General features: G+C 35.4%; 1 protein-coding gene across 1 annotated transcript in view; it reads right to left on the reverse strand.

Annotated features, from left to right (window-relative positions):
* Window positions 1-20,137, reverse strand: part of igf1rb (insulin-like growth factor 1b receptor) — a 73,350-nt gene that overhangs the window by 18,935 nt on the left and 34,278 nt on the right. The window contains exons 3-4 of the mRNA XM_056743750.1: window positions 414-717; window positions 76-212 (exon numbers count right to left, since the gene is read on the reverse strand). Coding sequence (XP_056599728.1) covers window positions 76-212; window positions 414-717 — 441 coding nt within the window. The remainder of the gene's footprint in view (window positions 1-75; window positions 213-413; window positions 718-20,137) is intronic.

Genomic DNA, 20,137 nt, shown 5'->3' on the forward strand with positions numbered 1-20,137 from the left:
AAGAGAGCGTCAGCAGGAAAGAACGGAGGAAACCAACCGCTCCAGGGGTTATCATGTCAGGAAAACAGAACTCACGGCCACGCCGGATGTTGATATACAGGTTGCCTTTGATATAGGTGCAGTCCTTCAAGAATTGAGCCGTATCCACCGAGTCGATGATCTTTTCTTCACAGACCTTGTCACATGGACCCTCACAGGCCTTGCAGTGCATGCTGTCAGACACACAGAAAGAAAACTTGAATTTGAGTTCAATACACATAAAGATGTGTCAAGTAACTTGCAAGTTTTTGTTTTAAACAGAGAGGTCGATATAGAGGCAAAAGTTGCGCGTTGCAGCTTTAAAATAAACATTAAAACAGGAAAGACAGACTAAATGTTTTTGTTTTTCCAACACAAAATGAACAGTTCGGTACCTCAGGTTCTCGTCACGCATGAAGCCGGGTGGGCAGTCGGCCATGCACTCTCCCCTGTGGATTACGAATCCATCGTAATCGGGCAGGTGGACCCTGGAGCACAGTTCCATGGTGATGCAACGCCAGCCCTCAAACTTGAAGGTGTCGTGTGGGCAGTCCTCAACGCAGCAACCCTCGTAATAATAGTGCTGGCAGGCAGCACACGCCCGGTCGTTGTCGGCCTCGGTGCAGGTACCCAAACATTGGGGGTGACAGCACGCACCCGAGTCAGTGCAAGCCCGGTGACCGCAAACCTCTGGGCAAACTGGAGAAAAACACAGAAAGGAAACAATGATGTGTCAATTTTGTTCCACTTTGCTTTGATATTTTTTTTACAAAAAAGCTTTTTACATCTTTGAAAAAATTGGGTTAAAAGACTATGCAAATATATTTCTTTTTTTTAAACCTAAAGAAAATAAGGACTATTAAGGAGGGTTAAGATTTTATAAAGTTAAGATTTATAAAGTACTCGATAAATTGATAATAATAAAAAAATCTGATTTAATGCAACAAATCAATGCAACAGATATTACCATTATATACTTCACAATTTTAAATAATTTATCAAATATAAATAAAATACAACATTTTAATTATTTTAATAAATAATTTATCCACATTACAGTGTGAAATGTTATTACCGTAAGTACAAAAAGAAAATACAAAAAAAGCCTATATTAGCCCCATTGCCATGCGAAATATCCCTTTTCCTATTTGATTTTGTGACAGTTGTCAGGAAAAAACCCTTCTAGTTTTTTATGAAAGAAGAGCTGAAACCAGAAACATGTCGGTCACACAGAAAGATTACAGTGGTAAATAAACCCTGACAGAAAGCGTTTCTTTCTGGTTGCCATAAAGCTACTTGACAAGAAATGATAAACAGAAATAATAATTGTTCTATAAACACCATGCACTGTGCTGTGCTTTACATTTTCTGTGTTTTTCTCATTTTCTCCTGTAAAGCTGCTTTGGAACAATCCACATTGTGAAAAGCGATATATAAATAAAATTGAATTGAAATGAAATAACAATAATGGTTATGTCAAGTCACAGACTTGAGTTCAGTCAATATCCTGACCCAAGCGTAAGGTCAAGCACTAGAGCTTAGCAGCGTTGCATCTGAGTCATGTGACGACACATTTCTCTCTCTTACTGTACATATGCTTATGACCTCTGAGGTGTCTTTCAAGCATGAGTGATGGAGAGTATCACTAAAAGATGTACAGACCAAAACACAAACAGCGCTTAAATTTCGCTCTAGGTCGAGTGTTCATTTTGTACCCAAAAAATATTACCCAATCTCACACTACCAAAACAAATGACCTCATCAGAATAAAATGTACTCACTAGTTGAGAAAGACCATACAACATATTCTAAAGAAAGCCATCAAAGCAGAGTTTTTATATTATGATAAAAATAAAAGCTATAAAGTTATATTAAGTTTAGGTTAATTTTAGTTACAGTTTTAGCAATTTTGGTGTGGATTTGTCATTTAATATTTTTTTATTATAATTTTTTTTCCATTTTCTATTTGTTCCTTATTTCTACTATGTAACATTTTTAATGTTAATATCTATTATTAGAATTTTAGCACTTTAAACTTATTTCATCTTAGTTTTGAGGCAAAACAACCACTTAAGTTTTTCCAATAATTTTTAGGTCAGTATTTGATTTGATTTAAATCAAGAGAAAACAGAAAAGAAAAATATTTTTTGTAAAATAAATAACCTAGTATCAGTGTGATAAAAAGGATACTGTAGATAGGTTTAAGTGTTATTTTTTATTTATAATATGTGAAAATGAAAAGCTGCAGAGGACTGCATCCAGCTGTATAATCTTTCATACATTACGGGCATGACACTTCTTTAAAATGCATTCCTGTGCTGTTATAATATAAATAAAATATAAAAATACTAAAATTAAATTAAATTAAACAATTATAAATATAAAACTATTTATATTAAAAGTATAAGTGATACAAAATTATATAAAATAAATAATATGATTTAATTAAAATATAAATAATAAATACAATTTATTTATAATTGTAATATATATAATTATTATCATATATATATTGAAATATAAAAAATGAACATATGTACTATTCAAATGGTAGAAAAATATATATTTCCTATTAATCTAAAGAGGATTTTTGAGAAATTTTCCCCTGCGACCCACTCGGCACAAGCAGAGTAGCCTTTGAGTCCAGTTCCACTTTGGGAAGAAATCTAGTCCAAACATTCCATCCGACCGAGACTACGTATAATTTGAGCAGAGTCCTCTGCTATCATTCTAAATAAGAGCGCATTGTAACAGGGGAGAGGAAAAACTGATTCAGGTCAGAGCACCAGTAAGGAAAACACCAGCTTTAGCACAAGAATGCCCTACATTAAGATCAGAGAAACCCGGCCTGCCCGATCTTTCCTTACATGCTCATAATAAAGCCTGGAAAACAGTAAAATCACTTTCATGGATAGACTTCTCACATCTCAGTAAAGCCGGCTGAAGAGTTTTAATGTATCCGTTTCTACGACGGGTTGAGTGAGGGTCAATGGGAATGCACGCGTTCGGATAATGTTACGCCAAGTTTAAGCAAGGCCAAAGGAAAAAAAGGGACAAAAGCAGGAAGAACAACAACACATTCAAACAGTATCCAGTTTACATCAAACAGTCGATGCTTGTAACACGAGCAGCTGATAAGATTTAACTGCTGACGTATGTGTTGGCTCAAAACTACAGGTTAAGAGGACGGGTTTAATCTGTATCTCAAAGAGTTATGCTAGGTCACAAACTTCGATTAAAGAGCAACTTTCTATCCAAGTGAATTGGACACTTGTCCTTTAAAAAATTAACTTAAACTATTGTTAAGTTAAGCTATCTTTCATCTACAAAAACTTTCTGTCTAGTGAACAGTGCCCTGTTGTACACGGACAAATATACTAAGGTCATCATGCTGGAATGTCAGTTAGTCAAAACACAGAAAAAGCAAACTCAACCCTCTTGACTTTCTCTCTGTTCAGAAGAAGAGGTTACAACTTACTTCAATTATTACTTTACATTAAATGTACGTTAAATAAATGCATTTGCTAAATAAATAAAAAAAATAGAACAATTATCAAAGTGGAAGGCCAACCTGATGTTTAGTGTCTTGGTGAAGTGCACAATCTAATTACAGTACTTTTATATAATGATTAATCGAATCCAGAATAAAACATTTGTTTGTTTACATCAGTGGTGGAAAGAGTACAGGAAATTGTCCTTAGGAACAAGTACTGTTACATTGCTGAAATTGTATTCAATAACAAGTAAAAGTACTGGTGTTACAAAAGTAAATGAGTAAAAGTAAAAAATACTCTTCTCAAAACCTACTCGAGTACTAGTTACTCGTTACTTTTTAGGCGACGTTATTAATAATTCTTGAAGAATAATTCTTAATTATCAAATTTGGAGATCTGGTTCTCTCTGTCTGTCTATTATGTTTTCCAATTAAAACCATTTATGCACTTCCAACACAGTTCAATCACGTGTACTAGGCCCCACAATGTAGAAATTATAAAATAAGAGCCCCAAATACTGCATGCAAAAAAAATGCAAAACATTTGTAATCTAAATTGCATTGGATTAGCATTAACAGTCATATCTGTAGAGTATCTGGCTGATCAATTACTCAACCTCAAGCCATCCAAGATGTATGTGACATTATTTATTTGGTAGAACAATAAAGATTTTTACCTGGAGTTGTGGTCCATGGTTTTTCATGGTTTATGTCTTTAAAAGTTTAAGATACAGATAGAGGCAACATAAAAGTAATCCCTGCGGCTTCTTTCGATGTAATGACATCTTATTTGAGAGCGAATCAATCGAAACGTGCAAGAAACGTAATGTTATTTACAACATTATGACTGGTAATGCACAGTTTGCAAAACTGCTTTGCATGCAATTCAATCTCATTTGTCACGTGACAGGACTGATTATTCTGCTTAGCCAATCACATGAATATTAAATAGTATAAGTACCGATACGGCACTAAAAATGTACTCAAGTAGAAGTACACTGTTTTTAAACTACTTATTACAGTAATTTGAGTATTTGTTATCCGTTATATTCCACCACTGGTTTACATAACATAGGTATATGTACTGTGCATATTAATTTTGCTTTACATACACATACATGTATATATATTTGAAAATGAAAAATTAAAAAACATTTATATATGATTTCAATTACTGGTAAAGATAAATAAATACATGTCAATATTTCCCCTCTCTCTTTATATACACACACATGTATTTATATATCTTTACCAGTAATTGAAATTAATGAGCATACCTAAATGTCAGGCCAATCGCCTTTATTTTTCTGGTGAACTTCTTATCTATATGAAGCAGAGATGTTATGCGATGTGTTGATGTGCTGTCTACAGGCAGGCGTTGAACCAGCCGGCTGCTCAATTTTCCATGCCAACAAAACATGGCTTCAACTACTTGTATGCGTTTCTAGCATTCATCGAAAACTGGAACATGTGACAAAATAAATCCTTTTTTTTTTAACAAAAATTCTGAAACAAACCAGAAATTGTGATGAAGGAACTAGAGAGAATAACTAGCCCTATAGAGTTCAAATTCAACCTAGAATGCGCATAAAATGTATAGAATGATTTAACATTGCCATTAAAGCGTAGAGAAAAACAAACAAACAAACTTCCCAGACAAGCTTCCAATGTTGCCAGTGCATTCCATTCCAGACTCGATAAGACACGCTGGTACATGCATTGGACCGAAACCAGCCCCTAAATACTCGTACCTGGTACTGACAATGTCATTTCATTTCCATAAGGCCAATTGATAATTTTGATCAAACCATTCAAAGACATGCAGCATTTTATTACAATCGCCATAATTAAAACTTTCATTTGGCATGAGCCGCTACCACTATAAGCAGCACGTTCACCACAGAAATGGCGACGTGTGTCTGAGCCAAAACATCTTCCTGTCCTGCCAAACCGTATCCTACATTGTTTTGTTGCATTTTGCTGACGACTCACCAATCAGATTTGTTTTGAGAAATTCTTGGGGGTTTGTAACATTTGTTTTAAATGCTTTGTACAGTTTACTCGTCTCTATTGGTACGATACGAGCAGCAATGACATAAATGCAGTTCTTCATATAAACATTCACAGTTGGAAACATTTACAAAAAAAAATTGTGAAATGAGGAATTTGTTTCGGTACAGAAGGTTCATGTAAGAAGAATTCATACATGATGGAGATGAAATAATGGACAACAAACTGTTTAACAATATCATTTTTTAAAGATAAATATGCAAGATATGACATCTGTTTAATCCTATTGGTTGAACTGCCAGCATTGGACTGTTGTCAACATAGTTTTAATTTAGTTTAGTTTTTGTTCTTTAACTGATTAAAGATGGTCACTCTTCGGATTTAGCGTTCTTATTGTTTCAAATGTAGTTTTAGATATTCATTTTATTAATATACATACAGAAGGTCCAATCACAGCTTGAAACCTGACAAATCTTTAATCGCACATGTTTGGAAACAAAACTGTTATTTGAATTTAATTTTTTTAATTGTTTAAAATGTTGTACTATAATCGCTATTGTGAACCCAAGTATTGCATCTCATTGAGAGCTCATCGTATCATTACACCCTTTTACTCTTTAATAAATGACTCCGTACCAGCAGTGGGGAAAACACTTGAAATGATGTATTGCCGAGCCCTGTTAGATAAGCCCAGCTCTCACAGAAGACCCCTCAGTGGGCCGCCCGGGCCGTTCCCTGCATTAACCATCACGGGACCAACAGCTGAGGCAAAGAAAGGATGCCTTCAGGCTTTTTATTTTTAGTCAATATCGTCACCTCGGGCCCCACTTCCTTATTAATTCAGGAAACACTCCAAGTTCATCTGAGGTCGCTTCATCACGGCTGATCTTGGCTGCCACAAAGCAGCACGTCTGAGAAAAACAGGTTGCATGCGCTGGCACAGTGTGTTCCTTCTCTCTATTAAAGTGAATGCACATGATAGAATAGCAGCACACGATGTAAAAGAAGAACAATGTGTAACATTCTCGCTGATTTCTTCTTTTCAATCCACCAGGACAAGGGGAACGGGAACGTATGCTTCCAAGTCTTGAGATTACTTCTCAATTATTAAATCTCAAAGACATCTAATCTAATACCTAAAGGTCACATTTGGTGCTAAATGCAGCGGTGATGAAAAAATATGGCGGATAAAAGGATTTTGCTGGTCCCTAAGAAAGATACTTCAGGAGTTGTGTATGTGTGCAGTTATAAGGCATGAACCCCGGTATCTGTGTTTTCAAGCAACCGAGAATACCAAAAGATGCATCTAAGAGGCAGAAACATGCGTTATGTGAACATCTGGGTGCCACGCCACAAGAGTATGATCTAATGCGTTTTAAATGTACATCAATGCATTCGGCAGACGCTTTTATCCCATGCAACTTATTCTGCACTCAAGATATTTTTTACCATTGCGTTGCAGGCTCAAAGTTATATCAATTGAAGTACAGGAACTAATCACGATTAATCATATTTTAATCATGATAAATATGTCTGCCTCCCGCGGTTAATTAAGCATAATTGTGAAATGTGAATTTGTTAAATACTGTGTTGGAGAAGTTCAATAGTGGGAGATCATGTATTCATGATGAATTGACAGGCTGTAAAGTGTAATAAATATGTGGAAGTGAAAAAAAATGTCTTAACTGACCAAAAACTTTTTGAGTAAAGTAATAACTGTTACTTATTAATCGGGATTACAGTTACGGGCAAAACAATTACATAATCGCCAAAATCCTCAATTACAGTTACAGCGACCATTTCTGTACATTTCGACAGTATGTTTGGGCGCTGAATACAGTGGCGAATCAGAAAATGAATACGTTGACATGTCCTTTAGCTATTAATTTTGGGTTATACGTAACTGCCATGATTATTTGTCCTTTATTTTGTTTTGGAGGTTTATGAAAAATATGCCATGCAGCTGTGTCACAGAAAGTTATCGAACAATTCAATTCTTCAAAGTGAAATCTATTAATCAACAGTATTTATCGCAACTACAATATCGAGGTGAATATCAAACTGCTTTTTGCCATAATCGTAAAGTCCTATGCAGTGCTAACAAAATCCGTCACATACAGTTTAATTTAGAAAGTGTAAGTTTCAACTAGTTTTCAAACACTCCTGTTCATGGAAAATAACCTGGAGAAAATACTTCAGACATCAAACTATATATGACACCTCTTGAGATGTAATGCAATGTGTACACATGATTTAAGGTTAAAAAACGGTGTATTTTCCAAACACCATGCTTGTTTGTATCTCCTCTTTGCCCCGCCTCTCTGAAACGCCAAAATTTTTGCAAAGCTCATCTCTCAGCGAGGTGTGATATGATTGGCCAGTTAAACACTGCATAGTGATTGGTCGAATACTGCGAGCGTGTGACGGAAATGTAACGACCATCAGGTTCCAAAGCAATTGTACTGACAGGTTCGCCACCTTACTTGTGTATACACTTGGGTGGTCTTTGTCAAATCATACCATAAACTGAAATAGATTTGTGGGGATGGGGTTACCCGAGGCGTTTCATGCAGGTCTGGGCGAGCATTCACTTTTAGATAGAAGGGATGGGCGATATTATATCGTTTGTGATATACCGGTAGAAATTCCCCACACGATAGGAATTAGTTAGAGGTGCACCGATTGATCGGTCAGAAACCTGAATCGGCCGATTTTCGCATGATCGGCCGTGACCGGCCGGTCAGTCTCACTCACTAGAATTCACTCATATGATTTTTTACTTTTTATTGAAGACACTTCTTTTAGTACTACAGACCCAAGATAAAGAAAAGTTATTTAACATTTCAGAAAAAATAAATAAAGCAATGATAGTTTCATAAACAGAAACACACAAGATAAAGTTGAAGTATTTTACTGTTATCTTAGAGTTTTGTGAGAGTACAAAAATGAAAAAGGTCAATCAATGGTTTAAGTTTAGTTATATTTTATTATTTATACTTATTTCAGTCACAGACTTCTTCAATTTAAGAGTTATTTGGGCAAGAGAAGATTCTGTAATTTAATGCAGGTGTAGAACTGTATTTAGGGAAATTGTAATGTTCAATAATTTATGTAATGATAATAGAAGTTTGCACTAAAAGCTCTAAATCTCGTTTTGGTTGGCACTATAGATGCATCAAGTTAATTTTTAGTTTCACTTTCGTTTTATTTAATTAGTTTGTTAAGTATTCGTTGATAGTCATAATATGTTACACCACAACATTTAGTTTGGCTAAAAGTATTTCTTTAAACATTCGTTAGATGTTATGCGCATGTGTGCAAATTGTTTAATATGATTTCTTGCCTGTTATATACAGGATGTACGGAGCGTCCCTTGCACAGCTCGCGCCCACATGTGCCTTCATAGAGACACAGCGTGCACAACATTGCTGCCTCTTTACATACAGTACGAAGTGCGAATTTGTAAAACTTTATTTTAATTACATTTATGAGCGTATGATTAATTAATACGATTTCTTTTATCAGCAAATTTCTGTTCTCTTTCTTAACTCATTCCCCGCCAACCTTTTTGAAAAAAGTTGCCATCCTACGCCAGCGTTTTTTAACATTTTCACCCAAATTGAATGGCTCACAGTAAATTTTCTGTAAAGAATATATGGAGAAACAATATGTCAAATGAAGAACAGAACTTTTAAACAAGAGACACCGTATTCTTCTATCTTCATTTGTTCGTTTTTTATTACTCCGTAGATGTGGGTAGGTTTCTTCAAAAATGCTTCATTTTGATTAAACAGCTGAGATCATTAATGTTTTTCGTCAAAGATTCCGCCCAGATAACACTCAGAACAATCATTAAAAACAGCTAAAACACATACGTTCTAGGTTCTGGGATTCTGTACTTTTTCCCAAAGGTGTGTAATAGCGCAACCTGCTGTACAACAGTACAAACACTGATTGCCGTAAAAACTCGTCTTTGGCGGGGAACCGGTTTTTTGAAATGACGAGTCATAGACAGATTCAATATATGTTTCTGTGAGAAGAGAAGGTTCACACAGTTCAAGAAAGAGTGATTGACAGTGTGATGCGATTGTTTCCACCCAACAATAGGCTATATACAGTTAAGGTTTGACATGATGTGTTTATTGAGCTTTAGTTTATAAAAAAATATTTAATACAACCTTTAGAAGTCGAATGTCACTATTATATTTTATATTTACAAAAATACTGTAGGTATATTTTAGGTTTGATTTGGGTAAGTTTTACTTTTTGTTTAATATTTGTTTTTCTGAGGGTCTAGACTAAATGCAGTTTCTATGACTTGACGGAAAAAACCGTGGTGGCTGTTTTTATAGATATATCTTCGTTTTCATCGAAATCGCAACAACTAACTGGATTTATCGTGATAGAGTTTTAGGGCTATATCGCCCATCCCTATGATAGAATGCATCTTTTGTTCCGACACTTTATTTTTGCAAACGCATGTGTCTAATACATGCTTGGGCAACTTATAACACACCAAAGACACAGAAAACACATATCCGTGCCATATGATCCCTTTAAGAGATGAACCCGCTGACAATTTATTGTTGTTCTATGTGATTTCATAGCAGTTTGATAAACCGTTCAGCCAAAAATAAAATTCTGTCATCATTTATTCACACTCATGCCTTTCAATCTGTACATGACTTTTTGTGAGCGACACAAAAGAAGAGATTTTGAGAATTGTCTCAGTGGTTTTGCTTCATACAATGGAAGCCGTTGTTTGGTTATCACGTTTCCAATTACATTAGGATGAGTAAATGATCAAAGAATTTTTATTTTAGGGTGAAGTATTGCTTTAATTGGGGGAGTTGCAGTTTTCACAATCCTTATTTTTTTATTTTGCTTGTTTATTTATAACTTTAACACATCTTTTATCATATCTTATATTCTTAAACACCTGAAATGATTTTTACTTCTCTGAGACTTGAAAGGAACACTTCATAAAGCTGAATATTAAGTGGAGAGCGATGATCTGATGACATCAACATTAACAGCAATAAAGGGGGATGACCGAATCTGCTAGATTAATTTGTGCAAGCAAAACAAATAAAGAAACAAGGAAACAGCTTTAAACAATAATTGACTAGGTTTCAGTGGGAGACATCTCCAATGTTCTCGCCTCTCAGGTGTCGGTGACTAATACTTCGATTTTCAATGTTCTTATTACGGCTCTTGGTCAAACCTGCCAAAACTAACTCCTGTTTTACCTGACAATATTAGCATGTTGTAGACCTGTTTTGTCTCATATAAAATGGCCAGTAAAACCATTTTAATAAGCTTGAAACATTTCACGTTCGCTGTTCTGAACCCCGGCTCGTGGACGGAGTGCTGAACAGTTATTACAAAGCAGACAGTTGGCTAGGTAACAGGCTACAATAACATTGCCTAACAATTTCCAGATTTGAGACCTAAATACATGAAGTGTTAAGGGGCCATTTTCCCTACGAGTCTTGCAAAAGATTGGCTGTTTTTTACTTCCTCTGGGGGCCTTTTCATGAATTTAGAATTGAGACTCACTGAGTGCTCCTTGCGGCGGTAAAACGATTAATTGTGATTAATCGCATCTAAAATAAAGGTTTGTATCACAATAAATGTCTGTGTACTGTGCATATTTATTTTGTAAAACGATTAATCACATCCAAAATAAAAGTTTGTGTCATAATAAGTGTTTGTGTACTGTGGGTGTTTTTTGGTAAAACGATTAATTGCGATTAATCGCATCCAAATTAAAAGGTTGTGTCATAATAAATCTGTGTACTGTGCCTATTTATTTTGTATTTATAAACCCATACACATACGTGTTTATATATATATTTAATGTATTTGTTTGTATTTATTTACATTTACCAATAGTTTAAAAACATAAATGATAATTAATGTTTATATTTTTCAGATATCCATGTATTTGTATGTTTTTATAAATGAGAAAATAAATCGCAAGAGTTGTGATCTCTAGAATACAAAAAAAAACATTTTACCTTCGAAAAAAACGATAGCAAAAAGGGTTAATGAAGCAACATATCAATGCTGTTTATACTTTTTTTTCATAATATGTATTCACATAAATAAGTATACAATATGTTTATATTAATATATGTATACATAAATATAATTTACTATTGTTTTTAAAGTAACAAAAAAATGCAGTTATTAAAGGCAATTACGTATATTGTGCCCATTTGCGATATTTTGATCATCTCAATATATCTTGCCACTCTAGTACATGTAAAACTACACAAACATTCTCTCTTTTAGGTAAAGTTCAAAATCTTCTGAAGCAAACCCAAACACATAAAACAGTCCAGTGCTGCAATCCATCTGCAGCGTAGACATAAATTAAAGGCAGCATCTGAATGACAAGAATATTTAACTCTATTAAAAATGTATTCCTGTCACAGGACTGCGGTTTGAATCTGGAAAGGTCGGTGCTTGTCTTTTGCCTCACAGTGCTCGTGGGAGTTTGGGGTTCTGGGATGTTGGAACGGCATGACGCAGGACGCCCAGCTACAGCAGGCTGGCACAATAAGCCCAGCTTAGCTTGAACAGTACAGTACTTTACTGTCTGTCTCTATGCTTTAAAAGGCCAAAGGTGCTGGCAGTACAGTCAATCCTGCGGTGGCAGGCCTTCACTTACCAAGTCTAAACTTCTAGCGCATTTATTTGCTAATACATCTTTGCTGTCTCCCTCAGTTAGAATTCACAACTTGTGTTTAAGACATTTAACATCTGTTACACAAATGTCATTAAGTCCTAAGGATTACTGGGGTTGGCAGATTTGGATTTGTTTTCCAGCAGGTATCTGAAAATCAGTGCTCAAATGATATCGAGTAATCTTTTTAAACATCACAACTTGGTGACAGATGTGACGGAGGTCAGCATTGGAAGCATTTTGCCGTTATGCCAGCGAAATAAACTGCAATATGAATGTAACAACTTTAACAGGAATGAGGCCAAATCTGACACTCTGCTGTAAGGCTATTTTTCTCACTAGTGCATTAAAGCACAGTTGACTCTGGGCCCCTCAGTAGGGCAAAACACAAAAACATGAAATCCCATCCAGTGATGCCATCAGTGAAAAATGAGAGAGTAGGAACTGGGGGGTGTCAAGACCCTAGAGGAATAAGCCATGAGGGGCTTCAGAGTCACAGCTGAGCCAAACTGCACTGTAACATTGTCTAATAATACAACACACGTTTTATAGGACAGAAATCATTAAATCCGTTTATTTAAATAGTGAAATATAAAACTGTTTAGAGACCCCCCCCCAAAAAACAGTTATTTAAATCTCTGTGATCGAAGTAGTGATTGTTTTGACTTCAGTATTCTGACACATCACCAAGTGAAAAGGAATTTCAAACGATAAAACTAGTGGGCGTGGCTTGCGTTTTTTTACTGCGAATTGATTAGATGTATAAAAACAGCTGTTGAGTTTTGAAATGAAACTAGCAGAGACTGACAGTTGAAGGGGAGGAGTTAACGGATGCTCCACCCAAGGCGTCTTAATTTACTTCATTTGAGATGGATAATCTTTTCAGAGCATTCAGAGCATTTTTAGATTTTAACTGAAGATAATGAGGGTACATGAATTTTTAGGAGAAAATGACCCACATTGATAAGCTATTAACTATAAACGCTGCAATATTTCATGGAAAAATAAGAATTGTATTTTTAAATTTCGCTGGGACTTGAAGCAAGCACACAAGAAGTAAATGTTCAGAACTTTCGTCTTGCTTATAATGATTTATAATTCAACATCAGTGTGATACCATTTGACTTCATCCCACACACAGGTATGTAAAGGCACCTGCAATTTCATGTTTCAAACATAGATGGCGACAAAGAGGCAAAAGTTACAAACTCGCCTTAAATCAGATACAATTCGTAGAATGCGAATATTTACACAATTCTAACAAAAAGTTGAATGCCATGATTTGAAACAAGACTATTTGGATTTGAAGCCCACAGGGACTGATATAGGGACTGATATATAGGGACTATATCAGTCTTTATACGTGTTGACTGCTATCTGAAACACTAGCAGATGTGGTCGTAACATCTAATAACTGTTGCACATAGCTTAAAAACGTTTTCATGTCAATCCGTTCTTATCATAGCTTAAACTTTGTGCAAATTCGACTATGACAGCATTTGTAAATAGCCTATTTCTGCACTGGGTCCTTTTTAAAATCATACGTAAATATTGCAATGGCATTAACTGAATGATTTAATAAAATTATGTACAACTACGCAAAGATGCTCTGATACATGCAAGACCATCCACGAGCCACGACATTCTCATAGAAAAGTAATAATTAAATTAAAATTAACCAACATTAACAAAATTACTTATTGAAAAACTATATTGCTCAATGTTAGTTTGTGTTAGTAAATGCACTTAAATAAATACAATTGTATTGTTAAGTGTTAACGATACATCTCTACTGAGGTAAGGAAGAGACTACCGACCCCTGAGATTCAAAGAGGATTCAGGGATCTGGTATAAATAGCCCGCTGTGTTTATAATTCTGGATGCTGATTCATGACCTAATGGCCAACCCAAGGAACAATGCCAGTGGGTTAAACCGATCAAGCGAGTCCTTAGTCTTTCCACTTGGCCATACAAAGAATCAGATGTACTAGATTAGCCTCTTATTCTCTATTCACAATCAGGTAGTGACCCACTTCAACAGCTTGCTTGCTCAGCAGCGATACGAGAGTACATATAGATGCGGGGTAGAGGGTTTTAAACTTGCACCAGACAAGTGTCTTGATCATGACAGCTTAGCCAAATAGAAAGACCGAACACAATCAAGTAGAGCCTGGCACATTATTGGCACGTGATGGGTGTATACTGGGACAAGTCAACAAAAAGAACAGTATCTGAGGTTGGTGGTGCAGACATTTGCACAATGATGTTCTTGAATGTTGCCGTTTAGTTGTTTTTGTTTGAAAAATGAACCCAACTGGCGTTTAAAGCCATAAATCATTTGAAGAAGATGGACGTTAAATGCAACCCATTTCAGTCTATGTGTGGTAAAATGAATAACAGTTAATCAATCGTAGGTGTGGAAAATAATTTAAAAGTTGCATTACGAAAACAAAAAAACTTTAAAAAGTCCCCGAGAACTGTCACTTAATAGTGCGTTAGAATCTTATAATTTCTATGGTAACTTTACTAGCATTAATAGTGAAACCGTTTAAAATCAGAATATAGTTATATGTTAAACAAGAGAAGAACATGCTTCGGCCCGATTCACATTTTGCGCCTACAACCGTGCGGAAAACGCTCTCTTGGCGTCTGTCGTTGCGAAGCAACTATGTGGAAGATTTTTTATCTCGATTCAGCGTTGACGCGCATGAAAAAAAAGAGCGCCTATCACCGCATGCGCTTCATGACAGCATTGCCCCCTATTTCCCCGTGGCTGCCGCGGAAAAGACGCAAAATGTGAATCGGGCCTTATACCACCTGTTGTTCATTAATTTTCTGAGATAGCTTTTACAGCATCATCAACAGTGTAATACTTCATTTAAAATCAAAATGTAGTCGGTTAAACAGTGAGGCCTGGAAATGTTTTAGTTGTAAAAGAGACAGTTCACACAGAAATAACACAAAGAAAGTTTGGGGAAGCCATTGACCATATCAGCGAAAAAAACTATGCAAGTCAATGACGCTTTGATTTGGGAGAACTTATGCAAACCTAACTGGACAACATCACGCTCTCCAATTTTGTTGGATTAATACTATCCGTTTTTTCCTTATCCCAAATCAGAAAAAATAAAATTAAGTAACTCAAATTGCTGGAGGAAATGTGGCATTCAAAAAGCCAATCACTTTCACATTTTGTGGGATTGTTTTTGGAAAGAGATAAACAATGTCCTAGAAAATATTCTAGGTATGCCACTTGATTTTAGTTTTGAGGTACATAATTTGGATAATGTCACAATGATGTCTTGGATAAAAAGTAAGTAATGCATGTTTAAAATAATTATAGAATCAGCCAAAAAAGCGATAACTCGATGTTGGTATAAACCTAACCCTCCACAAAGGCAGGATTGGATTAATGTTTTATAGAGTATATGTATAACTGAAAAAAAAACATTTTATCTTTCTTTATTTTCCCCAATGATATGATTAAAACACCCCTTTTTTGTAAATAGTTTCAGTGTTGAAATAAAAAGCCCAAAGGGGTCCAAGGTTATTAATGCCATAATTCTGACTGTAATATTGACAAATTATTCGGTATTTAAATTGTGTAATGCGGACATTATCTGTAAATTGTAAAGATGTTGTCATAAACAGATGTGGTTGAATGTACCCCTTTGCAATAAAAACTGAAAAAAAAAAAAACATTAAACATGATGAAAAGGACACGAGTAGGATCCTGAAGGCAGTGAACAAAATGACACTTTACACAGCTGACAGATTAACGATAATGCCTGAGCTGGTTTATCAACAACCAGGGAGTTGCCATTCATATGGTGCATTTAAATTTTTTCAATATTTGCATGAACTGACCCCTAAACTAGGCTAATGCACAGTCTCCTTAAATGTGTCAAAAAAATGCCCTCAGCAGGTGTAAACATGACGCTTTAATTCCCTGAGGACTGATTTGTTTTTTGTCCTCAGCATGTCTCTGGCCGTCTGTGGGGTATTGGTTGTTTGTGAGGTGGCAGACATCCCACAACTGCAGTCCATTCCTCTTGACGTTTAAACTTTCCACTGTGGCTCTTACATGCTTAAAGCATGTGGGCAAAACATAATCCAGCAGTTTTTACATTTCCTAGAAAAGCTTTTCCTCGCTTACAGTCAGAGACAAAGAAAAGCGCTCTCTACGATCAGCGATTTCACATACAGATAACATAAGCTCTTAAACGTTAATGTCTGAGAAATGAACAAAAACTCAGCATCCACTTGTTGTGTCGTGACTACAAAGGGTTTGCTGATGTCCGGGACAACAAATCCACTGTCATTTCATTCATGTTCGAATCGAATATGTTCAGGAGCTCCAGGGCCCTCCAGCTACAAATTTTAATGCACAGCTAGGCTTCATAACATCATCCCTTTGTTGATTTTTCAAAGACGTGCTTGAGGGGAAAGCAGAACACATTACAATGCCAGAAAAGTATCACTCTTAAATGACTAACCTTTCCCAGACAAAAGGCTTATAGAAGCAGCTCTCTATCAGTTTTGGATGATGTCCTAGTAGGGGGGGGGACAGAATAGCACAAAGAAAATAGTTGCCAGGAGAAATCGAAAGGTCTGCTACTAAATTTCACCAACCCACTTCACGGAAACAATGCTCTGCTATCTCTGTACTCATCTCACCTGACTGTGGGAACTCACCTGTGCAAGCACATCATTTAAGAAAGCTTGTTTCAAATAGAAGTGCCGTGTTCTGTAATACCGTACACCAATGGTAGTAAAAATGCATGGTAGTGTTATTGCGGCCACGTCAAATCACGGTAAAGAAAACTGTGCCTCTTCTTTTCCTTTGACTGGATAAAATAACACTCCATTTATGATGTGTGAGCGCCATACACAAGTTCAGTCGCACCCTCTGATGGAAACAGCCTCACGTGGAGAAGAACATGGGGGAAGGTGGAGTGCTGTCGAAGTTGAAATATGAGTTATGTCACGCCACCTCTCATATTTACGTGTTTCTGAATACCAAAATTGATACAAATAGCCGAACTAAAGTGCAAAAATTACATGGATTATATTGCCATTTGCATTCATGACAGTTAATGAGTTTAGCTACACTAAACGCTAAAGTTTACGTCTCGTAATTTAGCAAATAAATACAGTAATCCGCTCATCATAGTTATGTAGTTAATAATGGCATTGTGGCAGAACAATTTATTTTGATTTGAAGTTGAAGATGAAACGCAACACAATCTTGCAACAGAATCTGCATCTGATTTCGCTCAATTGTATATTATATTTTTTTAAGTATATGCATTTATGTGTGCGTGTTATAAATATAACATTTGTATGCACAAAACACAGACATATGTTATGTAAACACAAACTTTAATTCTGGATGAGATAAATCGTTTGACAGCCCTAGTTGATATATTCAAAATAATATACAGTATATAATATAATTATTAATTATAATTTAAATTATATTTTATGACATATATTTATATAAATATATACATGTAAATATTTACTTAATATATACATCAAGTGTATGTAAAAATAAATATAGAACAATATTATGAAGGAATGAAAGGACATATCGGTATTGGACGATAAATTGTTGTTTTTAATGTTATCGCATAATAAAATTTTAGCCAATATATTATAGCCGATAAATCATAATTAATTTCCTCTGGTTAAACATCTTCAGCAGCACGCTGGCCATGGTTACAATACAGTACAGTACTACCTTCACTTACTGCTTTGAGCAAAACATGATTGACGTAGGTACAGTTTGCAATTCTGAATGTGTTAATTATAGGGGAAAAAGCATATTGCTTGAATCAGACTGCTGTCTGAATGCTTTCTCTCTTAAGACCTGTAAGATATGTGGCAATTAAGAAAAAAATTCTTGGTTGCTCTGGAGTAACATCTATATATTAAATAAAAAATATACAGAAAAGTTTGAAGGTTAAAGAATCATTTAAGAGATATTTCAGAGGAATAAAAAATGTCTGCATGTTTTACTCACCCTCAAGGCATCCTTTCTGAATATGACTTTCTTCTTGAAGACTAATGCAGTCGGAATTATAATACTACAAATTTTCTTCCAAGTGTTAGAACGGGATTTTTTTAAGCTCCAATTCGTCCATCCATCAATCAAAGAAATGCTTGACACCACTCCGTGGTCTTAACAAATGTCTTCTGAAGCAAATTGTTGACTTTGTTTAGGAGAAATATCCATATTGACCGCGCTACTAACGATAATGTCTAACTTGCATTATTCCTCGGCTGCGCGAGAACCCAAGGCTTGTTTTTCCAGTCAATTACGCAGGGGTGTCCTAAGTTCCGAAGTTTTATTCTGGAAACAATAGATCGTTGAACCGGCCTAGTAACTGGACTCTCTCATAAATGTGCATAACGATGACCTCTGACCTCACACATAAGGTGGATAAGCAATAAGAAGATTTTGATAAAAATGTCACCAGATTTTGATATAAGAGAAGAGCTAGAGGTTTTTGCCTTGCGTACATTTTGTTGTGTGAGCTTTACCATAGGCCAAGTGTGTCCAAAGTCAGTCCTGGAGGGCCTGTGTCATGCAAAGTTTAGCTTTAACCCTAATCAAACACACCTGAACAGCCAATCAAGGTCTCACAAAGCAGACTAGAAACTTCCAAATAGGTGTGTTGAGCCAGGTTGGAGCTTAACTCTGCAGGACTGTGGTCCTCCAGGACCGACATTGGACACCCCTGCCATAGGCCTACCTCATTCGTGAGGTCTGAGGTCACATACGTTTACAACCGCTACCACAATCCAATGTCTAAAGTTTTAAATAAAAGTACGGTATATTGTTTACTTCTGAAGACATTTATGAATCATTATGGAGACTTATTGATCACTTTGATGATGGATGCGCTTTGTTTAGATGATTGAAACTAGGTATGGGCATTTTTTTATAATTTCATATTTGAATATTTGAGATCATAAAAAACGAATCTTCATTAAATATTCAATTCAATTCAATTCAAGTTTATTTTATTTATTTCTATAGCGCTTTTCACAATGTGCATTGTTCCAAATATTCATAACGCAATTATATTATATCCTGTATATAGTTTTAAATGTTGAAAAAAAAACCCAAAAAAACATTATAACCGCAATGAAACCTTTGCGAGGCTGTATAATACAAAAAGACAGACAAAACACAACATATATTGACAGTCTGTGATTTATGGTTATCTCGTTTATTTTGTTTAACATGTTCTCGATAAGGAAAACAAGCATATAGGTCTATTTTACTCTAAAAAATACGGCCCAAAATTACCCTGCAACAAAGACGAAGCTGTAGGGCTTGTTTTCCCTTTTTTTACAGTATATAAACATTGTTTTCTTTGTCATTCACAGTCATTGTCTGTCTTGTTTAGCTTTGCCTAGCATTTGCATCAATAAATGCCTAATTATTTCAACCAAGGAAAGAATCACAGTGCACACACATTTTCATGTTTCAAGTCGTTGATATATTTTTTACAACCCCTCCGAACAAGTTATGGTAATAAATTAATCATTTTTTTAATCATTTAATATCACGCTAGTATTTGTATACCTAATATAAGTAATGTTAACAAATTCAAGCATAAAACGTGAAAAGTCCGTGAAACCCCCCCAAAAAATCATGTTTTGTTATTTACTGTTTTCTACATAAAATAATCCTAAATATTGTGAATTACATCCTGTGAAAATTTAAAACTGATGTTGTTTTAGTAAGGCCTCAAAATGATTTCTCAAATTCACCAATTAGGAAGTCCACGCCTTCTCTGCTATCAAAGGGTTCCGGTCATGTCTAAAAATCTCATAATGTGAAAGACAGACAAAGTTTAAAAAAAGAATCATGTACAAAATAACAAGTTTTCAGTTCTTTAAGTCTCCAGCGA

Source organism: Triplophysa dalaica, chromosome 1 (genome assembly GCF_015846415.1).
Source record: "Triplophysa dalaica isolate WHDGS20190420 chromosome 1, ASM1584641v1, whole genome shotgun sequence".
Lineage (NCBI taxonomy): Eukaryota > Metazoa > Chordata > Actinopteri > Cypriniformes > Nemacheilidae > Triplophysa > Triplophysa dalaica.